Source organism: Aspergillus fijiensis, assembly GCF_003184825.1.
Source record: "Aspergillus fijiensis CBS 313.89 unplaced genomic scaffold BO72scaffold_9, whole genome shotgun sequence".
NCBI lineage: Eukaryota > Fungi > Ascomycota > Eurotiomycetes > Eurotiales > Aspergillaceae > Aspergillus > Aspergillus fijiensis.
This window is the reverse complement of record NW_024468985.1, coordinates 398,475-419,880: the sequence shown is the minus strand read 5'-3', so window position 1 is coordinate 419,880 and position 21,406 is coordinate 398,475. Positions and strand designations below refer to the sequence as shown.

General features: G+C 49.8%; 6 protein-coding genes across 6 annotated transcripts; 2 read left to right on the top strand and 4 right to left on the bottom strand.

The window, feature by feature from the left end:
- The first annotated feature begins 2,256 nt into the window (after window positions 1–2,256).
- Window positions 2,257–4,811, top strand: BO72DRAFT_305323 (uncharacterized protein). Its single transcript, XM_040940468.1, has 3 exons — window positions 2,257–3,118; window positions 3,179–3,637; window positions 3,699–4,811. Exons 1-3 carry the CDS (start codon window positions 2,368–2,370, stop codon window positions 4,700–4,702), a joined length of 2,214 nt encoding a protein of 737 aa, XP_040804456.1. The 5' UTR covers window positions 2,257–2,367; the 3' UTR covers window positions 4,703–4,811.
- Window positions 4,812–5,554: 743 nt separating this feature from the next.
- Window positions 5,555–8,334, bottom strand: hsp90 (chaperone Hsp90). The gene is made up of 3 exons (XM_040944050.1): window positions 8,205–8,334; window positions 7,818–8,110; window positions 5,555–7,755 (listed from the first exon to the last, which is right to left on the bottom strand). The coding sequence occupies exons 2-3, from the start codon at window positions 8,076–8,078 to the stop codon at window positions 5,908–5,910; spliced, it is 2,109 nt and encodes a 702-aa protein (XP_040804455.1). The 5' UTR covers window positions 8,079–8,110; window positions 8,205–8,334; the 3' UTR covers window positions 5,555–5,907.
- Window positions 8,335–9,681: 1,347 nt separating this feature from the next.
- On the bottom strand, window positions 9,682–11,864 carry BO72DRAFT_305270 (NTF2 and RRM domain protein). Its single transcript, XM_040940467.1, has 3 exons — window positions 11,408–11,864; window positions 10,284–11,327; window positions 9,682–10,209 (listed from the first exon to the last, which is right to left on the bottom strand). Exons 1-3 carry the CDS (start codon window positions 11,720–11,722, stop codon window positions 9,916–9,918), a joined length of 1,653 nt encoding a protein of 550 aa, XP_040804454.1. The 5' UTR covers window positions 11,723–11,864; the 3' UTR covers window positions 9,682–9,915.
- A 1,113-nt stretch (window positions 11,865–12,977) lies between these two features.
- BO72DRAFT_305219 (uncharacterized protein) lies at window positions 12,978–13,974 on the bottom strand. The gene is made up of 3 exons (XM_040940466.1): window positions 13,928–13,974; window positions 13,566–13,676; window positions 12,978–13,512 (listed from the first exon to the last, which is right to left on the bottom strand). The coding sequence occupies exons 2-3, from the start codon at window positions 13,614–13,616 to the stop codon at window positions 13,195–13,197; spliced, it is 369 nt and encodes a 122-aa protein (XP_040804453.1). The 5' UTR covers window positions 13,617–13,676; window positions 13,928–13,974; the 3' UTR covers window positions 12,978–13,194.
- Window positions 13,975–16,168: 2,194 nt separating this feature from the next.
- BO72DRAFT_445461 (uncharacterized protein) lies at window positions 16,169–18,121 on the top strand. The gene is made up of 4 exons (XM_040944049.1): window positions 16,169–16,370; window positions 16,422–16,452; window positions 16,535–16,676; window positions 16,763–18,121. Exons 1-4 carry the CDS (start codon window positions 16,311–16,313, stop codon window positions 18,024–18,026), a joined length of 1,497 nt encoding a protein of 498 aa, XP_040804452.1. The 5' UTR covers window positions 16,169–16,310; the 3' UTR covers window positions 18,027–18,121.
- On the bottom strand, window positions 18,116–20,864 carry BO72DRAFT_466268 (Nnf1-domain-containing protein; the record flags this gene model as incomplete). The annotated part of the gene is made up of 6 exons (XM_040946763.1): window positions 18,116–18,410; window positions 18,541–18,916; window positions 19,656–19,731; window positions 19,785–20,282; window positions 20,347–20,548; window positions 20,608–20,864. 6 exons carry the CDS (start codon window positions 20,862–20,864, stop codon window positions 18,116–18,118), a joined length of 1,704 nt encoding a protein of 567 aa, XP_040804451.1.
- Window positions 20,865–21,406: the final 542 nt, after the last annotated feature.

Genomic DNA, 21,406 nt, shown 5'->3' with positions numbered 1-21,406 from the left:
AGTCGGCGAAAAAGAGAGAGAGAGGAGGGGAAATTCCCGGGTGGATCGGTTACGTAGTTAGCAAAGTACGGAGTACGAAGTATGTACCTACCTACTATGTATTATTGACTCAGTGAGATTACCGATATGTTACTTACTTACTTGGTACTACATACTTATTTACCTGTGTATACGCAGGTGACGATCACGATCTATGAGTATGTATCTCCAGTACTGTAGCTGCTATTTATCCAAGGCTGAAAATGAGATAAACTTACATGGCTTGAGCTCAACAGCTTGATTTCCTACATCAGACCATAGGTGGTGGTGTTAGTTTCCCGGGGTCCTACTTATCTATCATTTTCACCCTGCAGGCGCTTGAAGGTTGTGAGCAAAGCAACGCAAAGCAACGCAACGCCACGCCACACCACACCGTTGGTCTGTGTTTGGGATTCAGCCCACAGCCTTCTGAGATCTTCTCACAATTCCAATCGATCCTGAATTGGTTCACGATGACGGGCTAGCGGGCTGGCTGATCAGACATTACGTTTTGGGCAAATGCCCAAGTGACCTCTGGAGCAAAGAAATTCCACCACGAGACAGGAGCGACGGAATCCGTCGGGTATGTACTGTATGTACATCCAAGTTTGCTGCACCTCAAGAATAAGAATTATAATAATGATGAGTTATGTTTCATCGTACCTACTAGCCGACCTTGTCTGCTTTAGGTCGTACATTAGTCTCCCTGCCGGTCCATTAGCGAGCTGAATTCATTTGACCGGTGGTCCGGTGGTACTCCCTAGTAACTTATCAGTCTGGTGCCTGGCTTAGGATGCCGGCCGGCACGGGAAGGAGTAGTCTGCAGCATTGGTCTCCGGTCATAGTTATTAGAGGTTAGGTAAGAAGCTGGAAAGAACTTACTTATAGTGCCTCAAATAAAACTGGGAGTTGCGCAGATTGAGAGAAAGGGATGCAGTGTACCGAAGAGATGTGCCAATCCTAGCCCGATGGTGGATGGGAGTTCTAGATTCGTTTCTTTTAGCACAGTGTAGTTCTGGTGGGGAAAAGATCAGGAAAGAAAAAAGAGACAAACTAAGGAAGAACACATCCCCCCCCCCGGTCTCCCCGAGACGAGCAGCACTAGAGAAATTGGATACGGGAGGATGTACTGTAAGTTATAACTACCGATATATAGTACTAAAGATTCATATGTACTAATATTTCAAGCTAGTGTATGGACCTTTTTTGCCACTACCTTACTAAGGTAGGCACCTACTTCATCGTACTTATACTTACCTAGTAGTTTCTACAAAGAAGTCTTATGGTTTGAATGAATCCGTATGTATTGCATATCATCTCAGCGAGCCTGAATGGTCAGCGAACCACTTTCTCTTTCTCTCTCCCCCACTACGTTATTTGGGTTAAGCACAAAACCCGGCCGCCCCGGGCGGGAGAGGAGGGTTTCGAATTTGGTTCCTCTCACTCTCCTGGCAATTGCAAGCCGATTTGAGTAATGGAAACCCGCTCCAGCCAGGTGGTGTGCTGTGATAAGAGCACGGGCCAACCAAAGATCCCCATCTTCTACGTATTATGTAACGTTAAGTGGATGGTTGCAGGTCGGCTGTACTGCTTTTTCGGTTCACGTGGAACGAAAACTGCTTAATAAGCAGTTTGGTCACGTGATTTCTAAGCAACCCTATTGCCCATATAAACAGAAAATTTCATTCCACACCACCCTTTTCAATACTTTTACATATACTAAAACTAATTCTTTATAATTTTTTAAGTTATTTTTCAAGTACTTAAAAAGTACTTACTAAGTACTTATAACTGTAATAGTTAAAAGATATATTTATAATTTTTTGAAGTTATTTTTCAAGTACTTAAAAAATAGCTTAGAAAAATTACTTAAAAGTAAGAGTATTTAAGAATATAAGAGGAATTTGAATCTCAATAATAAAAAAGAGTAATTTATAGGGTCGCGTAAGTTAGAATGTTTCTGCTTATATAAAGGGCTGGCATCACGTGCCGTGGGAACGTTCCACCTGAGCCCAAAAAAAAAGTTCAGATGACCTGTGTTCACGTTAAGTGGTCGTTTCACTCTGGGGATGAGCTTACATAACTTGTCATGTGCGGGGTCTGGTGACTGAGATGTGACATGCTATGAGGATGATGACATAAACACCAATTAACAATTACTTAACCAATGTAAGAGTAAGTTAGGTTAAGACAACCTAACAACAATATCCTGGTGCTAGCATCAAAACACCGCCCTCCCCCGCCCTTCCCCCCCACCACACCACCACCACCACCACGGTATGGGTATATATTCTCCTTGGGCATTTACTCTTTTTATCTGGTGATTAACAACTATTGCTTTGCCCCACGATGAGGCCACCGGTGCCGGACCTTGCGGTACCGCGATCCCGCAAAGCCTCGCTTGAACAGCAGTGGACCGATCCCCGCAGTACCGCCCCCGCTACCTTCTTCCTGGCCCGCAGCAGCAGTCATATCACCGATTCCGATAGGGAGCTTTCCCCCGACCAAGTTAAACGTCCCGCGGAGAATATATATGGGGTACAGAGTCTGGAGGAAACGGATTTTCCAAAAGACATTCTTTCGAATTTGTCTTGCAACCGCCAGCCTGACCTGGAGGAGTCTGTCGCCCGCACTCATCAGCCTCTGGTTCGAGATGAGGAAGAGGAGCATGAAGCCCGCCAGACAATCCGTCGCAGGTCGACCTTGAAGCCTTCAGATATGCTTACTACCAGCTCAGTAAAACCCTTTCGACCTTCTCCTGAGGGACTTTCCTCGCGACCGCTGACCCCTTTGACTTTCGATAACCCGGATGACCACTCATCCCTGCCAAGTAGTCCCCGATCCATTTCTAATCATTCCATGCGCCATCTTGATGATATTTCAATCACCGATGATTTGAGTAGTCAGGCCGTGGCCTCCGGAGAAGAAGAAGAAGAAGAAGATGATGATGATGATGATGACTATCGCACAGCGCATTATCCTGTTTCAGACAACACATCCCAACTGATCATGCCAAGCATCAAGATGCCCAGTCGGAAACCCTTCACAGATCGTGGGAAGGCTCTAGGTCGATTGAAGGTTTTGATCGCAGGTGCATCTGGTAGGCTGGGAACCATCAATGCTACTACCGAGAAAGGGATGCTGATATAAAGGTTACAAGGATTGGGAAAATCATCTCTCATCCAGTCTATAGTTCAGGCCTGCGATGACATTGTGCACATGGACGATTTTGCCTCGGCCTCTCCTACTAGAATATCACGGCCTTCCATTAAATCTTCTCGCACGTCCCACAACTTCAGGTTTCCACAAGTGGCCATCACGGAAATATACGCTAGTACCAAGCCCTATCCGTCGTGGTGGTCGGATTTGGAGGACTCGCGTGTGCTCCGGCGGAGGAAAAGCACAGGTGATGTTGTTCTGGAGCGCAACATTTGCTTTGTAGATACTTCAGCCACGTCTATGGGTCGATCGGAGCAGACTGATTCGGTCATACAATATATTTGCCAGCAACTGTCTCGAGCAACCACCGCCATCGATGCCCTGAACCATGATTTCCAGAATTTACTCGCTGGCAACGGTGGGACTCAAGTGGATGCTGTTCTTTACCTCATCTCCGAAGGTGAGTAGTTCGAACTTTTCCAGGTCTTCAACGGCCGTGATGACAGCCAACACTTTCTTAGAAACCCTCCTCGCCGATATGGAGTGCATTCAAAGGCTCTGTGATTGGACCAATGTCATCCCCCTCATCGCTAAATCAGATCTTTTGGCCGACGAGAATATCTTCGCTCTAAAGTCTTCATTCCAGAAGCACGCTCATAATTTGTCCATCAAGCCTTTTCTTCTAGGCGAGTCCAGCACAGACACGGAAGACATCAATGGTCACCTACCTTTCGCGGTATCTTCCGCCAAAGCCAGTAACGACGATGTAATGGATGCCAGCACCCTCATGAGCCCAGACTATGTCCAACCTCTGGTACCCTCGGAACTCAAGTTGCTGGTTCGACGGGTTTTTGATAGGGAGAACGTTGCCTGGATGCGGCATTCCGCTGCAAAGAAGCTAGCCCTTCAACAGCAGGAAAGACCTTCGCAGGAGCAGCAGCAGCAGCAGCAGGAGGAGCAGAGACATCTCCCTCTGAGCGCTCTCACACTCGCACACGGTGTTCACCGCCGCTCTCCCACTTACACCATGGCTCGGCTCGCGGACCACACCCGTCAGGAGGAGCGCTTGGCTCGAGTGCAGCTGGCCAGGTGGGCTTCGGATTTGCAGCAAAGCCTTCAGAACGAACGAGACAGATATGCCGCGATGGCCCGGGGCGAACGCGCCATCTGGCTCACGGAACGTATCGGGGAGTGTGTCGTTGAGGGATCGTTGATTCCTATCACCCAAACCCCGGGCTTCTGCGGCCTCCACAGGCCTACTGAGAAAGCTGGTGGCGGTGGGGTAGTCCGCCGGACTGTTAACGGACACAACGTGGAGTACCAGGTCGCTCGCCTCAGCCCCCAAGACCCGCTAGGCCTCGTACGATGGTACGAGGACCTCCGGCGACGTGGGTGGACTGTCGTCCAGGTTGTAGGGAGCTTCGGGGTAATTGGCGGACTCGCATTTTGTTTAGCCAAAACCTGTGGGTTTCCCTCACGCAACCTGTGCGAATGGCACCTGGACTGGTACAACACCAGCAACTAAGGATGATGCCGCCCATTACCTTCCCGCTTCAGCCTTTCAGTTCATACTGATGAACGAGCCCCACCCTTATAACTCATTCCCACACCACAACTCCAAAATCCTGGCTTTATCTTCGCTCTAGACTTCGCTGGACTATTGCAGTTCTCAAGAAGCGTGCGGCCTTCATGCCCCTCTATTACCCATCTACATATGCTGCCAAGGGGGGCTCATTGTCCTCATGTCCTCATGTCCCATTGACCCAATACCATTCACCTCACTTTGTCTTCGGCGTTTCAAGGTTATCGGCCCGTGTTATCAATTTGCTCTAGCATATATTTGTTCACTGCACTATCCCCTCCCCCCACAATCTCTCGCTCAATACCGCAATTCATGCCCCTTGATGACCTGTCGATTCACCCAGATATATAACTCCGTAGGATGCTTACGCACCCGGCTTCGGGCAACCTCTTGTATCATCTAGTCTCAAACTCCTTCATCTCTGAATAGTACCTTTGTGATCAAACCCAATGTGGCTGAAGAAGATATATCCTCTCCGGAGTAGAAAGTACAAGGCACCGAATAGCCGCTTGGCGGTCTACTTGGTATAGCGGAAGTATTGGCCATCTTTGAACAATGTCTTTATCTGCAGGTGCTGAAACTGTATGGAGATATCTCCATCTCTGAACTCGTGCGGGTGAACCAGGGAAGATCACGTGGCTAGGTTACTTGGGGATTCCTATAATACATTTGACTTTCTGCCCAAGCTTCATGCACCATAAAGCTAGGCCCTTTCTTATATTACGTAACAGACGTATGGGTTATCATAGCGCCGGGCTGCAGAGAATAAGACACAGTCTACGAGGAGAGGCATCATTACACACAAGAGAAGTTTTTATTTCTCCAATGAAAATCTACTGATCTGAAGATTCCCCTGCCTGAATGAACAAGTAGTGTAAGTGATTTGACCAGAACAGACATATTTTGATTTGATAAACTGAAGTGAAGAAAGAAACGCTCAAAACGCCATAAGGAATTCACATAGTGAATCAGGGAGGTGGGGTAATAAAAGAAGAGAATAAACAAAGGGAGATCCTTCGCTGTTCCTATTAGAGCAATATTGGTTCAGTGATTAACATATAGATCCCTGAGGCCAATGCCGCTGGAACCAGTGAGGGTCATCAAACGCATATGAGCTTCATGAAGGAGTTAAGCTTTGCGCGCGACATCTAGTCGACTTCCTCCATGGAGGACTCGCCAGCGGCGGCGGCAGGAGCAGCCTCCTCGGTGGCTGTCTCCTCGGTGGCCTCGGCCTCCTCATCGATGTTCAGACCGAGGGAGACGAGCTTGTGGATACGCTCAGCGAAGCTGGCGGGCTCCTCAATGGTGAAACCGGACACAAGAAGGGAGGTCTCGAAGAGCAGCTGAGTGATGGACTTGACGGTGCGGTCACTCTCACCATCAGTCTCGACCTTCTTCTTGAGCTCCTTGACGATGGAGGACTTGGGAGAGATCTCAAAGGTCTTCTTAGAGGACATGTAAGAGCTCATGGAGGTGTCACGGAGAGCCTGGGCCTTCATGATACGCTCCATGTTGGCGGACCAACCGAACTGACCCGTACGGATGGCGCAGGGAGCACCAACGAGCTTGTGGGAGACAACGACCTTCTCGACCTTGTCGCCAAGGATGTTCTTGAGGCTCTTGGCAAGAGACTCGTACTCCTTCTCCTCCTTCTCACGTTCGGCCTTCTCCTCCTCGGTCTCCTCGAGCTCGAAGTCCTTGGTGATGTCGACGAGCTTCTTACCATCGAACTCCTTCAGCTGGGTGAAGGCGTACTCATCAATGGGGTCAACCAGGAAGAGCACCTCGAAGTTCTTCTGCTTGAGGCTATCCAAGAAGGGAGACTTGGCAACGGCCTTGATGGACTCGCCAGTGATGTAGTAGATCTGCTTCTGGTGCTCGGGCATGCGAGTGACGTAGTCGGCAAGGGAGGTGGACTCATCACCAGACTTAGTGGACTGGTAGCGGAGGAGCTTAGCGAGAGTCTGACGGTTCTGAGCATCCTCGTGGATACCAAGCTTGATGTTCTTGCTGAAAGCAGAGTAGAACTTGTCGAACTGCTCGCGGTCCTCAGCGATCTCAGTGAAAAGCTCGAGGGTCTTCTTGACAATGTTCTTCTTGATGACCTTCATGATCTTGTTCTGCTGGAGAGTCTCACGGGACAGGTTGAGAGGAAGGTCCTCAGAGTCGACAACACCCTTGACGAAGCTGAGCCACTCGGGGATGAGGTCAGTAGCATCATCGGTGATGAAGACACGGCGAACGTAGAGCTTGATGTTGTTCTTGGTCTTCTTGGTCTCGAACAGGTCGAAGGGAGCACGCTTGGGAACGTAGAGGATGGCACGGAACTCAAGCTGACCCTCAACGGAGAAGTGCTTGACAGCAAGGTGATCCTCCCAGTCATTGGAGAGGGACTTGTAGAAAGCAGCATACTCTTCCTGAGTGATGTCGGCGGGGTTGCGAGTCCAGATGGGCTTGGTCTTGTTGAGCTCCTCCTCCTCGATCTTGCTCTCCTTGACGGTCTTGGTCTTCTTCTCCTTCTTCTCTTCCTCCTCATCATCGACCTCCTCGATCTTGGGCTTCTTCTCGTCACCTTCTTCCTCCTTGGACTCAGCCTCCTCATCGGGGACCTCCTTCTCGGTCTCCTTCAGGACGTGGAGGTAGATGGGGTAGGAGATGAACTCGGAGTGCTTGCGGACAACCTCCTTGATGCGGCTCTCGTTGAGGTAGTCGGTCTGCTCATCCTTCAGGTGGAGGATGATCTTGGTACCACGGCCAAGCTGTTCACCCTCGGTGTCCTGGGTGAGAGTGAAGGTACCACCGGCAGCGGACTCCCAGATGTACTGCTCGTCATCGTTGTTCTTAGAGACGACAGTGACGCGGTCGGCAACCAGGTAAGCAGAGTAGAAACCGACACCGAACTGACCGATCATGGAGATATCAGCACCAGCGGAGAGGGCTTCCATGAACTGCTTGGTACCGGAGCGAGCGATGGTACCGAGGTTGTTGATCAAGTCCTAGAATGGCATGGTTAGCTGTGTGTTACTCCAGAAGAGTTGACCAACGAGATCGAACTTACAGCCTTGGTCATACCAATACCGGTATCACGGATGGTCAGGGTCTTGGCCTCCTTGTTAGGAATGATGTCGATACGGAGATCCTTGCCCGAGTCGAGCTTGGAGGGGTCCGACAGGGACTCATAGCGGATCTTGTCCAAAGCATCGGAGGCGTTGGAGATCAATTCACGGAGGAAGATCTCCTTGTTGGAGTAGACAGTGTTGATGATCAGCGACAAGAGCTGAGAGATCTCAGCCTGGAACTCAAAGGTTTCGGCAGACATGATGATGGTAGGAAGAGAAAGCGGATGAGATTCTAGTAGTAGAGAGTGTGTGGTTAGTTCGTCACTTCCGCCATATTGGGTGAGAGATGAGTTGATGGTGAGGCGTGGAAGGAAGAATATACTCACAAGAAAACGTAGTACGAAGGTGAAGAGGTATCACAAAGTTCTTTCTAACAGAATTGAAGAAGAGAGATGGCGGGAGGAGGGGAGAATAGGAAGATAGATTTGTAATGGAAGAGAGGTATAGAGGGTAGAGGGGTTGTAGGATGCAGAGAGAAAGAGAGATTGAGAGGTGAGTTGGTAGAAGAGGGAAAAAATAGCAAGCTTGGGAGGAGGGGGGGGGAGTGAAAAGATGGGTTAGCAGTTTCCAGGCGGATAGCGGGCACCTTATGCTTGCGGCGGCGGAACACAAAAATTTGGCTCGATTCTATTCTATGGACTTCTACAGTGGTCTCTGGCGGTCTCTGGCGCTCTTTGACTTCCCCAGGATCTTCCAGTCCGTTCCACACATTCAGATTGTGTTCCTGAATGACCGATCTAGACGGTTCGATCTCTTGTTGTCAATGAGTGCATACCCAAACACTCAATACTAACTGTGTGTTTACCCCTACTCCGTACGCTGGACTTGCTCTGTCTGTGCATCCATTGCTGTAGTTACGTGAGTTGAGGGACAAACGGATGACTCAGACTGCTGCCTGAGAACCGAGGCGCTTAATCTAGAACATTCCGCTCCACTCCACCACTAGTTAGTTAGTTGCCTGGCAATAACCCGTCTTTTCCCTACACAGTAAGTTACTACCGTACTGTAACTACTAGAGCTGAGGTACCTAGTACGGTACACTCACTCCTCATCCATCCATCATAACTAGGTAACTAGGTTACCTTACTCATACCCGCCCAGTCGCCTCTTTCATGTCATGATCAATCAGTCAATGAGCCTTGTCTCGCCCGCCGCCGCCGCCGCCGCCGCCGCCACCATCTTTTTGCCTCTCGTTCACTAGACCTTTTTTTGTAAATAGTTCAAGGTCATCGTTTGGAATCATCCATTGCCGTCAATTCCCAGGTCTTTCTTGTCCTTTAATTGGCAGTGAGGACATACTGAAACTGCTTTTATTCAACTGCATTTACTTCTCCTGGCCATCATGATTTTGTGCATTTGTGGGCGTCGTAGACCAAACTCACTCTCAATTCACGATGATGGTTTCACCCATGGTTCATTCTCAAAAAAGCTTACCAGTCCTAGTCCAAGCCACGGCACTCACCATAGCAATTACCCGCAACTCATCGTCGGCAAGGGAAGAGACACACTTCGGGACACCGTCCTAGTTCAAGAAGCTGAAAAACATGGACCATATCATGACGGGCAATAAGCTCGCTATGCTGGAGAGGTAGGACACATTCACAAAGGTCATGACAACACAATAAATCAGTAGAAAACCAGAGTCAGATAGACGACCAAGAACTGCCCAGTTAGGAAATGATAAGACAACTTTTCCAACCGCTAATATGCATCGTGCCAGAGCAGGGCCACATAACACATGTCATTATTCAGTAAATGGGGAAGGAGGGGGGGAGTAATACATGTCCTGGATCGCCGTGAGCATCTAAAAACATAGAATGGTCCGAAACCAGGATGGAAGGGCTAGAGAAAATCGTTGATGACCAGATAAAGAGATACAGAAGAGAAAGAGAAGGCCATAGACAGCTTTGACCTCACTGAAATGCTTTCCGTCATTCCTCGGGCAAGAAACCTGGATTAGTGGAGGTTGTTGAGATTTTGAAGAAGAATTCATATTTTTTTCTCGGTTTCTTTGTTCGTCAGTACGTTGCTGTGGCTTTAAGCAGTCTGGGTTTGGTTGCGACCCTTGGCATTGACATTGCCGCCACGGCCGCGAGGAGCGAAGCCTCCGCGCCCATCACGCTGGAAGCCGCCGCGACCCTGGCTGCCGACACGGTCTCCACGACCACGGCCAGCGCCACCACGGCCAGCATAGCTACCGTTACCACCGTAGGCATTAGTGCGAGCACGGCGCTCCTCAACGTAAATCTGCTCGGTTCCGATCTGGTGGGGATTGGCAGCAACAGCGGCGTTGTAGCCGGCAGCATCGCCGAATTCAACAAAGGCGCAGTTCTGCATGGGGGACAGAGAAGGTTAGCGTCGACAATCACACTAAAATATAGGGCCAGGCGAGAGCAATTGCATACCTTTTGGCGGCTCACATCGAAGTGCTTGAGCTTCCCAAAGCGAGATAGAGTCTGCTTGAGCAAACTGGCATCGACCTTCTCCGTGACATTCTTGATGTAAGCAAGAACATTCTGCTCATCAGCCGCGCGAGACTGGGACTTCTTGTGATCGTGACCAGCGGTTTGCCAACCGGCTCCATCGTTAGAGGAGGGTTGGCTGGGAGCGGACTCAGCAGCAGGAGCGGGAGCGGGAGCTGCGGCGGGAACGGGAGCTGCGGCTTGGGACGAGCTGGCAGAAGCAGCAGCAGGGGCAGCAGCAGGGGTAGCTGCAGGTTTTACTGGAGCGACAGGAATGGCGGGAACCACGGGCACGGTGGCGCCGGACTTGGATGCGATGTTGGCCCAAGTCTTGGGAAGAGCCTTCGCCGCGGGGGCGCTCTCCTTAGCGGGGGCAGGGGCCTCCTTCGGCTCGGGAGCAGGAGTGGGCTCGGGGGTCGCGGGTTCCTCAACCTTAGGCGCTTCAGCAGCAGCGGCGGGCTCAACAGCCTCGGGAGCAGCCTCAACTGGGGCCTCCTGAGCCTCGGCGCCATTGGTCTTGGGAGCCGACTGCTCAGCGGGTACTTCCTCGACATTCTGCTCGGCTTGCTCAAGCTTCTGATCAACCTGAGCAGCAGCTGTCTCATTGTCGACCTGAGACTCCTCAACCTGGGGCTCTTCCGCAGCCGGGGCAGGGACAGCCTCAGGCTCAGCCTCAGGTTGGGCGGGCTCTTCAGCAGTAGGCTCATCAGCTGGAGCGGTGGGAGCGGCAGCGGGGGCAGCCTCTTCGGTCTCCAGCTCCTCTTCAACATCAACCAGGTAACGGAAAATATCGTTCAGGACATAGTAACCATTGGGCTGCTCGGCCAGGACAAAACTCTGCACGAACTTGCGAGAAGGCTCCAATTTGTTGGAGATTTCGCCAATGACGGAGACGAGGATGTTGTCGAACGACGCCTGCGAATCAACGTTCAGGACACGGACTTTGCAGTCTTGGAAGTCCAACTGCTTGATCTTCTCATTGATAGCCTGAAAATACATCTAACGTCAGCAATTGCTCGTTCCCGATAGCGCGGATGCGATGACTCGCTCAATTGGAGTGCACCTACCTTCTGACCCACTGCAACTGGGACGCTCTCCGCCTCCGTTCCAAAGACGAATTGGGAGCGTTTAGAATAGAAGAATTGGAGCTTCTCCGGACTACGGCTCATGTTGGTATAGTACTGCTCGACAAAGTACCACCCAACCTCATCCTTAGCAATGCCATTCTTCTGTTCGGTCGAGGGCGCGTTCGAGGGAGTGGTAGACTGCGCAGGCTGAAAGTTGGCAGCGCTGTTCACATTGGCATGGGTGTGGTTGTAGGAATCGGGGTACGCATGTTGCGCAGGGTAGCCGTTCAAAGGAGCCTGGGTCGTGTCGGCCATTGTGTGCTGAATCAGAATTTGAGGATTGAGAAACGATGAAGGTGAAGGACGAGGAGGCGTAAATCGCAAGAGCCCAAGGTACAAAGGCTATCAGAACCGAGCTTTATGTGACAGAAAGAATAGTGGCGGTGGAGCTCTATCGAGGAGACGCTTTTCACCCGTCTATGAAGCTCTTTGTTAATATTCAACGTGCTTTGGAGATATGGCGTCAGATGAGGGACGATAGGAAAAAGGCGGAAGCAAAAATAATTCATGAATGTGCGATGTTAGAAACGAGGGAGCTGCTCACTAGGTATGCAACAAGCTAGACAAGAAGGACAGAAACAACAATTATGTTCCAAGATGTTTGCGCGTCGAAGTCGTCGATGTGTGAAATAGAAGAGGAAGTCTTGTGCGATTCGGATTTAGACAAAGTGCGGTGCGAAAGGAAGGCCTGAGGAAGAAGTGGATAAAAAAGAAAATTGGGGCGAGAACTTATGCGTCAAATGGCTGGAAGAAGAATTTGAGAAGCAAGAGAGATTTGAGTGAGGAGCAAGCTGTTAGTGGTTGACGGAGATGGTTTGAGGAAGTGGTGAATATAAGAGGTTGGTTGGTAAGTTAGTGGATGGAAAGGCCTGCTTGGTGCTGGGAGCATCGAACCCAGAAAAGCCCGCTCGGCAGTATGCTCACCGCCTGTCGAATCCAGGCCAGTTGACACCCGAGGCAAGAAATAGTCCCGAACAATAACTTTATGTCTTCGGATTGCTTTCGAATTATGGATGACATAAGGTATACTTTGTGAGGTCGTGAATTAGTGGTGCCCAGGTCCTAATCAAATATTTAAGGTGTTCCAGGTGAGAGCTCATGCCCACCTGCCCAATGTCGGGAGGAACCATTCTGGGGTATTGCTACCCACCAATCAACCGTCCAGGCAGACTCATTTGACAGGTGTGATTGTTTGCCGTGGATTAGAAGAAAATCTCATCGAGGAATGGTATTTCCAGGCGTATCTACGTGTCTTGGCCTGGCTGAGAGCAACTGTACGACCAATGATAATTGACCACCACTTCGATCCCCATTCTAGAGACAAGTACGTATGGCAGTGATCTGTTCACTCAGCTATACATCTGAAGAAACACAAGCACCGCCTTTCAAGTATAACATCAAGTACTCCAAGGATCTTTCACATAAGTCAGATGTAACGAACAAGTAGATTCATGGAATATGTAATGGCAGCCACAAGAGGCATTGAATTCGCAGAAACAGAACAGCTGGCTCGAGGCAGGGGTATGAAAACAGATATTAGACAGGCTTCTCATCCAGAAAGTGATAAATATCAGACGCGTTTGAAAGTGTTCCGTCGCACCCGATACCGACAGGCGGAGGGAAGAAGTGACTTTGGGTCCCAGGGTGCGAGGGTTCCGATCACAAAAAACCATAAGAGTCATGCACGGTAACCAGTCGACATCTCAAAAAAGGCACTGAGATTCATATCAAGGGGACGCAGTCGAGTCGACAACGGCCTTCTCATTCAAGGTGGGCTCGCGCATGATGGCATCCTGGCCTGTCATTCTTCGGTCGAGGGCGCGCTCGACTTTCGCTCCCAGCGCCAATTTGCTGAGGTTGTCGCTCTTCTCGGGGGTGGGAACAAAGCGCTGCTTCAGCAGGGGCTTATTCTCCAATCGCTCCAAGCCGTCCCGCAGATGGTGAAAGTCGGCCAGTCGGGGATCCCCACTGGGCAGACTCGAGAGCTCCGATGACGCAACTGAGGGGCTCCCGCTCACAGTCGAGAATCTCTTCGACGTCCGGTTCTAAAACCTCCGGTCAAAATCCAAGCACCATATTCCGGGAGTAATAGGCTTACAGATTGAGCCATGATTGGTCTTTCGGAGTCGAGCGAGGTGTGTCTGGCCATAACTGGATAGGGAGGATCCCTAAGCAAGGGGTGGGGAGTGGAAAATTGAGTAAACTTCCGCTGCTGGCAGTTGCGCAATGAGGTTATTGTGACTAGACGTGGGTTGAATTAAACATGATTAGCGATTGACGGGTTCACTGCAGTGATACATAGGGGCATGAGGATAGAGAATGTCATAATACTAAGGAGGTCATTGCGATCTCTCCTTTCATATGGAAACTTAACAAGACACCGGGGATAAAATCTAGCACTGGCACCCACGCTAAAAGGAAATCGGACGGGCGAAATAGGGCTTGCGCAAGTATGCATACCTCTTAAGGGGTCACAGTCGGAAAGGGGCGACGCGACACTATTGTCTGTTCTTCTACCGGAGGAACGATGAGGAATAGGGGAACAGTTGCGTAAGAATTGAAGGAAGATAGAGAGATAGAGTATGTCTGTGAGAAAGCGCGAGAGAGAAGGATGTTATAAGAGAAAAAAAAGAGGAGGAGGAGGAGGAGGAGGAGGAGGAGGAGGAGGAGAAGGACAAGGGTAAAGTAAAGGTAGTAAGCAAGAAACCGGAGGTAGGCGGCGTAGGTGAGGTGAGGTGATGTGTGTACGTGCGCACATGCGTTGAGCGTTTGTTCGAGGATTCGGGGGGGTGGATTTGGAGGGGGTGGGAGGGGAGATGTCAGTGGGTCGCCCGCAGTAGGAGCGGTATTTTTTTTGACTCTATGTAATAAGAGAATGGAAATGGAAAAAAAAACCCTTGAAGTAATAGATATACTCAAGTAAAATGCCCATGGCCACGAATCCTACAAAAGTCAAGGATTTACAAAGGAATTTTAGCTCTAACCTTGTCTATCTGAAGTTTCACTTTTTCCTTTTCTTTTCTCGCCCTCTCCCTCTCATCCTCTTTTGTCATTGTTGGCATTGCCAATTCAATTCATACTCGTACCCCTGGTTAACTAACAACTTAACTTACAAGCGACAACCCGGGATGGAGTTAGGTGGCCATGTCCGTACTCGGGATCTAGCCCGGTCAGTGGCTTCAAGGTTGTAGTCAACCTATTTTTTTTTTCGCCCACTGGTAACACAGCCTTGCAGAGCAGCACTAAACCTAGTACAATACAGTGCATACTCTGGTTCTTTTGTATTTCCGAAGTGAAAAAAAGAACCCGATTATGCAGCACGCCACACCATGTCAGACTCTCCGAGATGGTCGGCTCGAGTAAGTATTATGAGACATCGGACGGATAGCAGCTTGATCATCAGACAGGGGTTCTCTGCTGTTGGAACACAACTTAGACAGACTAAGTTACTACTCATACTACGGGCTGGGGCGGATTGTCATATCACCCGGCTCCTGATCCTAGAGTAGGAACAATTCATGACGATCGGTTTGGCTGAACACTGCGACCACTGTAATTGCCCTGGCTTCCCGATAGCTACTCACAAAAGGAAGGTGATTGATTTTTTCGGAACGTATAGAGGAACAAAGTTGATCAGTTGTTCCTGGTTATTCATTGATCGGGATCGCCTAGAGGGGAAAAAGTGCTTTCTTTGTCTCTGCGGGCTGGTGTGGTTATCGAGATCCAAGACGATCTAAGAGCAGCGATAAGAGGGAATCAGAGCATGAGGCGGCCCTCCATCAGCACCATAATAGATTAAAGCCAGAACCAGCCCGTTGTCTGCCACGTGCTAGGGATTGCCCATATCGCCACGCGAGCTGATCTCATAGCTTGTGACAAAGCATGGGAGGAAAGAAGAGGAGGGGAGAAAAGGTGGCCTGCACATTGTACTCAATCGGTCTTACCCGAGGGAGGGGAAGAATTCGGCGTATTCAAGGTTACTCCACGTACTCTTTATCTCCTTTCAATCAGATGTCAATTCATTGGACATAGCATGGTATGGCGTTGCATACCTACCTTTACCTCTAAAGCTATCATGCCCGTAAGAGTGGAAGTCTTTATTGGTTATTGTCAAGCACCTAGAGCGACCTGTTCTGTAGGTATCAAGTAGAGTACTATGTAAGTTCAATTGCGAGGTGTGCGACCTGCTGGGATAGATAAGCAGATCACAATCCTTGTGTCAGAGGCTTGTTCAAGATTTGCAAGACAACCGGCTAACACTTTCTGAACTCAACTCGCCCGTAGTTACAACCTACACAGGTAAATCACATGTAGACTTTGCAGGTTCAATGAGTCTCAGACAAGAGCTCCGATTGACCCAAATGAGGGTTGTTGTTCGGCGATCCCCGCCCGGACTACGGATAGGAGTCGCAGCGTATTGTATAGTTATAGTACATAGGTAGTATGCTGTAGTTGTCTAGGGAATAGTGAACGTCCATCTATGATCTATGGTTATTGTCATTGTACTCCGTAGATTCAAGCATTGACTTTCACTTAACAAAGAAAAGGCGGTGTCTCCGACATGGCTCCGTCACCTGATGCGGGGAAAAGGAAATTTGACGACGGAAAAGTACGTACGCCGCCGGGAGTTCCACTAGTCCTCAGCTCTCAAAAGAGATTTTTATCTAGTAGTCGGGTTTAGCTCATACTATTATCTCGTCTTGTATTATATTGTACACTACGCTGAGTCTCATTGGCAAACTCATGCAATAGTAGACTCAACCTGGGAAGCATCTAACAATATTGTTCCAAGCAGATAATCAAAAGGAAAACAAGAAGGGACAGTTGATTAAAAAAAAAAAGAATGCCGAAGCCAAAGGCCTTCCTCAAGGAAGCGAAAACCAAAAAGAAAGCGGCACAACGAGTATGGATCCAAACCGGCTTTGTTTCTTGCGATACTAATGGTTCATCTCAGGCCCCCGAAACCTCTGATGAATACCTTGCACGTATGTCACAAGACTACCTATTCCTATAGACGCCGTTGCGTAGGTCGGGTGCTAAGGTACGAGACTAACGGAGCCCCATTAGTCGGTGTCGAACAAGAAGAAGCTGGAGAAAAATGGCGGGCTGGAGACGCTGCCAAATCGCTGCGCTTCTTCATGCGTGCCATTAATACCTACGATGAAGGCTTGATCAAGCATCCAGGTGCATTTGACTTGGCCTATAACAAGTGAGTCGCAAATCATCCTCAGCCTGCGTTGTTGATTCACCGAGTGTTGTGATTGTTTCTTTGAATGCCTGTTTGACATACAGTAGAGCTCGAGTTCAATATGAAATCACACAGCATCCGAAATTGAAAGCCCAGTTGTCGGCCCCATTGACTGATGTCCTGCAAGAGGCACTGGAGTCCCATAGAGTGGCGCTTGCTCTAGAGCAAGATAATCCTGACGCACTCTTCAACACAGGCCAGGTGCTTACGAGCATCGCGGAGATTTTGACCGATTCAAAGCACCCATCCGACGAGCGCCTATCGCAGGCTGTAAAGCTTCTGCAGGAAGCGATCGAGCTCTTCCAGCGTTGCCTGCTTCTACAGGAGCTGAAGTTTACAGAAATGCAGGAACAAATCAAACAAATGGAATCTGCGGACGCCGGACAACCAGAGGTGGAGACGCAGAACACACAGAAGACTCCCGAGCAACCATCGGAGTCGAAACCAACGGACGAGCAAGAACAATGGGCTGCAATTATAGAGCCAGTGACCAAGGATACATTGGTGGACACGGCAGTAGCACAACTTGATACATTGACAACTCTTTGCAACCTGCTTACATTCAACCCTGGGGTCGGCCTGGGATGGGTGGAGGAATCTTCGTCCGACCTACTGCAGAAGCGCATCTCCGCTCATGTGGAGGGATCGAGCAGACATTATGAGGCAGCTTTGGCCAGAGCCAAATTCACCTGCGGGCTGAACGAACTGCTCTATCGAAGCGGCCAAATCGAGGCTGAAACGTACTCCAGTGAGGTCTCGCAAGCTTTTGGCGCGGGTTTAGATGTCTCTTCCGATCCAGGTGGTCTCTGCAGCAAAGCAGATGCGCTGACGTCGTTCAACACTGCCCTCATCGATCTTCCTCCTTACGAGCCTGAAGCGTTCACGAGAGCGTTGTCATTGCGGTGGCAGGCACTTTCTGCGGCACTGGACGCTCTCACAAAAGCATCTAAGCATCCCGAGGCAGATGACTTGCCCAAGATCCACCTAGCCAGGGGAGACGTGGAGATAGCTAGGTGGAGGCTTGGCATGCCTCCCTGGAACTATGCCATGGCTCAGCAATATGGAGCCACACTGCTGCGCAACGCGCAGACATACTACCGAGGCGCCGCAGCACTAGCCAGGAGAGACGGAGCCTCAGAGGCGTCGCGAGACGGATCGTGTAAAGAAGCCATTGCAGCGGCCCTGGAAGGACAGAAGCAGAAACTGGAGGAGCTCAGGAGAGCCGCGCCAAAGGAACTGATGATGGTAGCCGAAGATGTCGTCGACGATGGATGGATGAGCCCTGGTGATATGGAGGTGCTTCTGTCATAGACATACCACGGGGCGTAATATACAATTCGCCGTTTTTCGAATTTCAGAAGTTGCCCGTAATAAGATATCGTGTGGGTACGAGAGTTCAATCATATCTCAGACCGAGCTCTGATTTCCTCATCCATCTCTGCAGCCTCCTGTCGTAGATTGTTATCGCTGCCGAACTGCGTCGCAGCGGCAGCAGCGACCTCCAAGTCCGCAACAACAGACTCCAAGCCTAAGAGCAGGTCTTGAATCTCCCTCCTTTGCGCTTGCACCCGTTGCGCCAGCTCTGAATTCTCATCTTGAACCGATTCGATCTTGTGGTTCAGAGATGACTGCGTTTCACGCATATATGGCAGGAGATGGGATCGAAATAGTTCATCAGGAGGCAAGGTATGCGGACTATTTGTAGAGACGCTCGGTCAGTCCATCAATCGCCGTTACCCACAGAACATCCCCGCCTCTCCCTTTCAAAAAGAAAAAAAAAACCTCAAGAACAATAAAAGAGCGAAGGGAGAAGATAAGAACTTACGCAACAGTCTCCTGTCCAACCCCATGATCCTTCCTATACTTCGCCTCCCCGACCAACCGATCCAGTTCATTCAATTGCCGGACAGCATCCCGTTCCGTCAAGATGTCCTCAAACTCCGCTTTCGCACTCTCCTCCAACTTCGCATTCAACTGCCGCCAAACCGACTCCAAGCTGGCGGGGACATGCTTGGCGGGGGTGGGGAAACAGCTCGAGAAGTTCGCATATGAGTTTGCGCGCAAGGTACGCGCAAGTGCTTTGTCGAAGATCTCTTGCAATTTGGCGACGCGTGGGCCGGGGGTTGATGCGACAGGGGCCGGAGGGGGAGGAGAGGGGGAGGCAGCGGCTCGGGTGGTGGTGCTGTTCGCGGGATTGGTATCTTCGGTCATTTTGGGGTGGAATGTGTTCAACCAGGTGATAGAGGAGACTGTATGTCGGGGTGTTTTCTTTTCTTTTTCTTTTCTCTTTTGCTGTAATCCTTCTTTCTTTTTGTATCTGTGTGGTCGTTTTCTTTCACCTGCGATTAAGTTGTTAGGCAGGGTTTCTTCGATCGATTGTGGCTGAAGATGCTCGGCAGTGGAGATGGGTTGGGGAAATTGCGATGGATGCATGGGCGAGACGCGCCGGAAGACGCGCCCCATCACGTGATTCTCTATACTAGAGATTCCACTACGCCCTACATACAACGATGATGATAATGCTGATCACGGAGGCTTGAGGACTATGATGAAAAAGACGTAATTACAAGATATTACTTAGCTAGATAGTCATAGTAAGTCTAGTTAGACACGACAACGCTGTAGACTCAGAGACTGGAATACATAGAAGAGAAATCAAAATGATCTATTATACAAGCACGAAAGTAAGTTTGGGATTATCTACCCAATGTGGTTGAAAGCCCCGTGAGTGGTAGGCTTGTCTTCAGTGAGTCAAGAAAGCTTTGCAGTTCGCATTGCAATTTCACTGTGGGCGCTCGCGCTCGGACTCAATTGACCCTGCCTGGTCTCCAGCTTGAACGCCAACCTTCCTATTCGGGAACAAGAGTTCTTCAAATGCTGGCCATGAGATTGACACATATATGATACTATTCCAGAATCCCTGCAGTGGTAGCACTAGACCCGAGATGTAATTCAACTCAAAGCTGGCCTTATGCGGGAGCACCAGTGAATAGACTCGATTGGCCGTTGATGGCACCTGTGCAATATCAGCAATCGCGGTCCAGATCGAGAGGGGCAGCGAATACTTACCCATGTGATCAACAGAGCAATGAAGAAGAGGATCGCATATTTGCTGTAAGCCCATGCTGCCGAATTCGTTTCCATCACGGTCGCTCGGCGTTGGATGCCGGCGCTGACCTGGTCATGTCCGTAAGATTGCTCTGCAGTTTTCTCGCTATCCTTGAGATCGCTTCCAGCTTGAATGGTGACTGAATATGGGCAATAGAATGTGTGCAGACTCTTGGTCGATATCGGGTCTTCATTCCCCTCTAGCGGCACTTGCACAGTATGCACAATCTCCCGGGTTATGGAAAACTCGGTCACCTTGGAAAGTTGGATGTTTTTCAAGCTAGCTGTGGTGCTGGAAGAGTCTGTATTTCCAGCACGGTTCAGTTGCTGCCGCTTCTGATAGATAACACTGCCTGTGCGCACATAGATAAAGATGGTCAAGCACATAATCAACCACACTGGTCCGTAAAATAGGGCAATGCGTAGAAAGTCCCAGGGGGTCGAGATCCAACACCAAAGCTACAAGATCGTCTCAGTATGAAGGAGCCTGGTGGGACTGTCCAGATACTGTGGGTGCACTTACTGTGGCCGCGCCGTAGATCTTGCCCCGTGTCTTTGTCTCAATGAAGAAATACATAAATGCAGGAATGAAAGGTAACCCGTAACAAGCCACTAGGTACTTTACCTCCAGTCGTCGCAACTGTTCAGAGTCATACTTGTGGAAGAAGGTCAGCCAGACATTGCATGCCATAGCAAATGTCCACAGGGCATCAGCAGGCATAAACCTATTATTCCAAGTCAGTGATGGCTGCCATGCGACAATAGAGACATATGAAAAGCAAACCATTGGATAAGGAAGCCCTGGAACTGGCAGAGGCCGCTTGCAGTTCCCAACCGGACTCCTGACTGAGACATCAGTGTCGCGACATTGGCCATCATGTTGCCCCATGATGCATAGAACACTAGGCGATTGATGGGCTTGCGGAACGAAGAAGAGGAAAGGAAAGAAACGACGATGATGAAAGTTCCCAGGAGAGACACAGCCGAACAAACACGCTCTGTTATCGAGATGGCTTGTAGTTGTGATCGCGATAGCGACATTGTCTCACGACGAGGCAAAGCTGATGCAAATAGCCACAGAACGAATCTTCATCCCCATCCTAAAATTCGCAGAGGCCCTGATTAGATATATCAGATATCCCCAAGGTTTCTCCTACAAGTCGACTATGGTCGGGACTCTAATGCCCATTCGAGGACATGATCCAAGCCCCTATAGTCTCGGCACTACCGATAATGTCGGGGTTCAACCTTCAGAAGTAGATGAGCCAATCGCTTCTGGGTACAAACCAACATTGCGAGAGAGTCTGAAAAGAAACACGGTGGTAAATATTCATACGCCGTCGTGAGCTTTTCAGGACTCAAGACACCAAATGAGAATACTTCATACGTTATTCTCATTGTTATCGATTGAATGATGGGAGGCAGAGCCCCTGTTCAAAGGATTGGAAGTGACGAGATCGGTCTTCATGTCCCAAACGATTGTCCCAGAGCCATGGATAGGACGATCTCACCCTCATCAATTCCTCGAATTGTTTCTCTATCCTTATGTGGCATGTCCATCGACAGATTCATGCAACGAGCCT

Coding starts and splice junctions, on each gene's coding strand:
- BO72DRAFT_445461 (XM_040944049.1), top strand. CDS start 16,311: ATGCCGAAGCCAAAGGCCTTCCTCAAGGAAGCGAAAACCAAAAAGAAA. Junction 16,371..16,421: donor AAAAGAAAGCGGCACAACGA/GTATGGATCCAA, acceptor GGTTCATCTCAG/GCCCCCGAAACCTCTGATGA. Junction 16,453..16,534: donor CTCTGATGAATACCTTGCAC/GTATGTCACAAG, acceptor GAGCCCCATTAG/TCGGTGTCGAACAAGAAGAA.
- BO72DRAFT_305270 (XM_040940467.1), bottom strand. CDS start 11,722: ATGGCCGACACGACCCAGGCTCCTTTGAACGGCTACCCTGCGCAACAT. Junction 11,328..11,407: donor CAGTTGCAGTGGGTCAGAAG/GTAGGTGCACTC, acceptor ATGTATTTTCAG/GCTATCAATGAGAAGATCAA. Junction 10,210..10,283: donor TCGATGTGAGCCGCCAAAAG/GTATGCAATTGC, acceptor TCCCCCATGCAG/AACTGCGCCTTTGTTGAATT.
- BO72DRAFT_305323 (XM_040940468.1), top strand. CDS start 2,368: ATGAGGCCACCGGTGCCGGACCTTGCGGTACCGCGATCCCGCAAAGCC. Junction 3,119..3,178: donor TTTGATCGCAGGTGCATCTG/GTAGGCTGGGAA, acceptor AAAGGTTACAAG/GATTGGGAAAATCATCTCTC. Junction 3,638..3,698: donor TCTTTACCTCATCTCCGAAG/GTGAGTAGTTCG, acceptor ACACTTTCTTAG/AAACCCTCCTCGCCGATATG.
- hsp90 (XM_040944050.1), bottom strand. CDS start 8,078: ATGTCTGCCGAAACCTTTGAGTTCCAGGCTGAGATCTCTCAGCTCTTG. Junction 7,756..7,817: donor GTATTGGTATGACCAAGGCT/GTAAGTTCGATC, acceptor ATGCCATTCTAG/GACTTGATCAACAACCTCGG.
- BO72DRAFT_305219 (XM_040940466.1), bottom strand. CDS start 13,616: ATGGCCAGACACACCTCGCTCGACTCCGAAAGACCAATCATGGCTCAA. Junction 13,513..13,565: donor GACCAATCATGGCTCAATCT/GTAAGCCTATTA, acceptor CGGAGGTTTTAG/AACCGGACGTCGAAGAGATT.